Raw genomic sequence first — 5449 nt, 5'->3', positions numbered from 1 at the left:
AGCCTAAAATAATTAGAACAAAATAGAAGGTCATCATTATCAGTGAAAATGAAGATAATGTATCAATGTGTATGTCGACTTTTCATTACTGTGGTTGCTGGGCGCCGATGCTTACATGACCAAGCAATCTCGGTGCGCGTGCCGCGCGCACCGCAGTTCAACAAAGCTTTCTGTAACACATCGCATGTTGATGAAATTTATTGATTTCTCATATAGTTTACGCATTAATATGCAGTGTTCTTATCGGCTACGGGTACGTTGTCAAGGCAACTTTCTTCCACTTTAGATCGGTTGCACAGAAGTAGATTGTGTTTTCATCATACCGCAGTGTTCCTGCAGTGCAAGCACTACCTCCGACTGGAGCTGGGGACGAAGTCGTCACAGCGCTACCCGCGAAAATGACATCACCGCCGTCGAATCTCAGGTTCGGCGACGATATTGTGAGCGCGGCTGTGGATGCAGTCTGGGCGTGAAGGATCGAAGCCTGCACAGCACTCATCTGTAACTGCCCAACGATATTCGCTGCAAGGATATTCACGACGCTTCCAGTGGTGTCAACATACAGAACGTCTGTTGTTGCATCCTTGGACACGCGGAAATTGCGCGAGTCGACATGAAGGGGCCCACCCGAAACAGTCGTCGATGTTCCAGTAATCATAACCTGCGACGCCGAAGTGAGCTGAATCGTAGAGCTCGTGGAAGTAAACGCGACCGCCAAGCTCTTCCCGGCCAACTCCGTGCCCGTGACCCTGAGAAGATCCGGCGCACCAATCGAGGCTTTCTTCACATAAAATCCACCATCAGCTACCGATCCCGTACCGATGTACGTGTGGACTGAGCCACCCGTCCCGGACGTCGAATCTCCAGCACGCAAATCAACAGAGCCACCAATGCTACTTGACGAGGTTGTCTTGCCAGCAGAAATCGTGACAGTTCCACCGTCGCCCGTGTTGCCATCTCCAACCAACATAGAAATTGCACCTCCAACACCACCAGTAGAGGCGCCCGTACTAAACGTGATAGTGCCACTATTAGCATTTTCCCCTGAGCCAGAGAAAAGTGTGATTGCACCACTTGTAGATCCCGAAGCACCTGTACCCGTCACTAGCGATATTGCACCTCCTACTGCGCCAGTGCTCAATCCACTTGAAAGACTGATATCACCTCCGTTTCCTGTGCCACCGCGGCCAGCGTTGATGCTAACCTTGCCACCAGAGGCGCTTCCTACTCCTCCATTAATTGTGGCGATACCTCCAACGCCTGCTGTAGTTGATCCTGCCGAGGCAATCCAGCTTCCACCTGATGCCGCTTTACCCGATCCGACAGTTAACGTCATACTACCCGCAGGCCCATTCGTCGACGTGCCTGTGGATAGTGTTAACGCACCTGTTGAACCAGATGCTGTTCCAGAACCAAATGACGCGTCTCCACTTCCAACAGACCCACCGATGGCCGACGCAATTTGAATCAACCCGCTTGAACTACTTGTGCTTGTCCCGCTAGTGATCGCGATAGTACCACCGTCACCTGTGGTTCCAGAGCCACTATCGAGTGTGATCTTGCCTCCGATGGCCCCGCCACCTGCAGTCATAGTTGCGTCGGCACCGATTCCGCCATTATTTTGACCAGCAGAGAAACTTAAGACGCCACCAACTCCAGTCGTAGTCGCACCTGCACCAACCGAAATGGAGATAGCTCCACCTGTACCGCTTGAAGATGCACCCGAAGAAATCGAGATAGTACCGCTGTTTCCAGACGTTGCTGACCCTGTCTCTATGGAAACTTTACCGCTCGCTCCAGGCACAGACTTTGCAGCAGAGGAGATAAAAACATCCCCACTAGCAGCTGCAGACGAGCTACTACCACTAGAGATCGCAATAGATCCGCCAGCTCCAGCACCGCTGCTCGTACTGGTTCTGCCAGCTTGAATCGTCACTGCTCCTCCGCCACCACCGCCACTGCCGGACGATATTGACACTTGTCCTCCAGCTGCTGCGGTACCAGAGGAAGTCCCAGCATGCATTGTTAGAGAACCACCTGCTCCGACAGAGCCAGAGCCAACTTGAACTAATATATCGCCACCAGTGCCACCGACAGCATTACCTGTGGAAAGTGTGAGGGAACCAGAGCTACCAGCTCCAGTAGTACCGGATGCTAATTTCACATTTCCACTCACACCAGCCGTACCTCCGTTCGCACTCAGAATACTAACTCCTCCTGAGCTCTTGGCAGTTCCAGTTCCAGTTACTAACGAAAGAAGTCCTCCTGTTGCCGCAATCGAATCACCAGCCGACATTGTAATACTTCCACCGATTCCCAGTCCGGCAGTGATGTCAGAGGCAGTGCCCACCCAGCTAAAAAAATGTCGCCTCCGTTTCCCTACTGTACCATTGCCAACTGATATCGAGATCCCGCCTCCAGTGCCCCCAGTGGAAGTGCCTGTCGACAAAGAAACTGACCCGCTCGATGCCACAGATGCAGCGCCAGAACGCAGCGTGATTGCACCACTTGAGCTTGACGCCACCGTAGCGTCTGTTATTGATCCCGTCGTCAGTAAAAGAGCCCCACTAATACCACTAGACGCTTTACCACTCGCAATCGACAGGGCCCCACCAGTACTGCCTCCGCCACCACTAGTCAGCTCCAAAGCGCCACCAGTTCCCGTACTGCCACCATTGCCACCGGACACAGATACCTTGCCGCCTGTACCTGAAGCGTCTGTCGTTGAGCCACCCACGACAGATACTGCGCCCCCAACTCCACCGGACCCGATACCATTACCACCACTCACAGTAACCAACCCGCTTGCGCCACCAGTGCTTGCACCCGACGCAAGTGTCACCGGGCCAGATATCCCAGCGTTGCTGACACCAGAGCTGACAGTTACCGCACCAGAGATGGCGCTTGTGGATGAGCTGATAGACACCTGGCCACTACTGCTCGTCGAGGATGACGCCGATCCGCTCGTGATTGTAACCACTCCACCCGCACTATTCGAAGCGGACGTCACTCCAGCAGCAAGTTTGATGTCGCCGCCTGCGCCAGCGTCACTGATCCCAACAGATAGCGTTATCGCGCCTGCAGTGCCTCCAGATGTAGATGCACCAGTCGACAAACTGACCGAGCCACTTGATCCGGAGGATGCTGGGCCAGAACGCACCGTTATAGTGCCACTAGAGCTAGTCGCAGTCACTGGACTACTCAACGACCCGGTCGTCAGCAACAAACCTCCGCTGGTGCCGCTTGTTGTGCTTCCAGTGCCAACAGACAGCGAACCACCAGCATTACCCCCAGCACCTGCAGTTAGCTCCACGGCTCCACCAGTGCCTGTTGCACCACTCGCACCTCCAACTACGGAGACCTTGCCACCAGCACCGGAAGCATCACTTGTCGAACCACCCAAGATCGACACTGCACCTCCAACCCCACCGGCGCCAGTACCGACCCCACCAGTCACGGTCACCAGGCCGCTGGCACCCCCAGTACTCGCTCCAGAGGCCACTTTCACATCTCCCGAAAAAAAAAATTTAAATCTCCCCCAAAAAACCCCAAAAAATGGGACACCGCGATCCCAGGTGCCACCACTTCTCATAGTGTTACCCCTTCTCAAAAAAAAAACTCCGAAAAAATATGAAGGGCTGGTTGTTGTCCCGCGCGGATGTGCCCAAAAAGAAAAAACCCCTCGCGCCGGGAATTTTATATTTTTTCCCCCCAAAAAGAATGCGTTTGTGAATATTGCGCCCACCACCCACGCCATGTTTCCATGATCCGCACCACGCACCTCATCACATGTGCACGCGCATCTGACTCCCGCTGTGCCACACGCCATCACAACGGACAGCAGATGCGCGCAGCACACTGCTGTCGAGCACTGTGGACACAGTGATCGAGCGCTCGAGCCTGAGACGCAGAGCCAGAAGCGATCGTCACAGCACCACTCGATTTCGTCGCCGTCGCCGACGTACCCAACGCACCCGTCGTCAACAACAGCGCTCCACTGATGCTACTCGGCGTACTTCCGCTCGCGATAGACAGATCCCCACCAGTATTGCCTCCGCCACCACTAGTCAGCTCCAAAGCGCCGCCAGTTCCCGTACTACCACCATTGCCACCGGACACAGACACCTTGCCGCCTGTACCTGAAGCGTCTGTCGTTGAGCCACCCGCGACAGATACTGCGCCGCCAACTCCACCGGATCCGATACCATTACCACCACTCACAGTAACCAACCCGCTTGCGCCACCAGTGCTTGCACCCGACGCAAGTGTCACCGGGCCAGATATCCCAGCGTTGCTGACACCAGAGCTGACAGTTACCGCACCAGAGATGGCGCTTGTGGATGAGCTGATAGACACCTGGCCACTACTGCTCGTCGAGGATGACGCCGATCCGCTCGTGATTGTAACCACTCCACCCGCACTATTCGAAGCGGACGTCACTCCAGCAGCAAGTTTGATGTCGCCCCCTGCGCCAGCGTCACTGATCCCAACAGATAGCGTTATCGCGCCTGCAGTACCTCCAGAGGTAGATGCACCAGTCGACAAACTGACCGAGCCACTCGATCCGGAGGATGCTGGGCCAGAACGCACCGTAACAGTGCCACTAGAGCTAGTCGCAGTCACTGGACTACTCAACGACCCGGTCGTCAGCAACAAACCTCCGCTGGTGCCGCTTGTTGTGCTTCCAGTGCCAACAGACAACGAACCACCAGCATTACCCCCAGCACCTGCAGTTAGCTCCACGGCTCCACCAGTGCCTGTTGCACCACTCGCACCTCCAACTACGGAGATCTTGCCACCAGCACCGGAAGCATCACTTGTCGAACCACCCAAGATCGACACTGCACCTCCAACCCCACCGGCGCCAGTACCGACCCCACCAGTCACGGTCACCAGGCCGCTGGCACCCCCAGTACTCGCTCCAGAGGCTACTTTCACATCTCCCGATACACCAGAAGTACTGACACCGGAGCTCATGGTCACCATTCCAGATGCACCATTCGAAGCAGATCGCAAGTATATTAGGCCGCTGCTGCTTCCCGTGCCTGCAGATGAGCCACTCGTGATGTCAATCTTTCCACCAGAGCCGCTGCTTGACGTCGTGGCACCACCAGCTGCAATGTTCACATTGCCTCCGGCACCACCGGCACCACTACTAGCACTGCTCGCACCTGCAGCAATCTTGACATCGCCGCCTGTGCCAACAACCCCATCACCAACGGACAGCGAGATGGCGCCGCCGGCACCACTACTTGTCGAGGTACCAGTCGACACAGTGATCGAGCCGCTCGAGCCTGACGACGCAGAGCCAGAAGCGATCGTCACAGCACCGCTCGATTTCGTCGCCGTCGCCGACGTACCCAACGCACCCGTCGTCAGCAACAGCGCTCCACTGATGCTACTCGGCAGTACTTCCGCTCGCATTAGACAGGGCCCCACCAGTACTGCC

General features: G+C 55.7%; 1 protein-coding gene across 1 annotated transcript; it reads right to left on the bottom strand.

The window, feature by feature from the left end:
• Positions 1-247: 247 nt before the first annotated feature.
• Positions 248-2778, bottom strand: PITG_01496 (glycoside hydrolase, putative; the record flags this gene model as incomplete). The annotated part of the gene is made up of 2 exons (XM_002908111.1): positions 248-2718; positions 2769-2778. The coding sequence occupies 2 exons, from the start codon at positions 2776-2778 to the stop codon at positions 248-250; spliced, it is 2481 nt and encodes an 826-aa protein (XP_002908157.1).
• Between the last annotated feature and the right edge of the window lie 2671 nt (positions 2779-5449).

Source organism: Phytophthora infestans, genomic scaffold (genome assembly GCF_000142945.1).
Source record: "Phytophthora infestans T30-4 supercont1.2 genomic scaffold, whole genome shotgun sequence".
Classification (NCBI taxonomy): Eukaryota; Oomycota; class Peronosporomycetes; order Peronosporales; family Peronosporaceae; genus Phytophthora; species Phytophthora infestans.
This window is presented reverse-complemented; position numbering and strand designations above follow the sequence as displayed.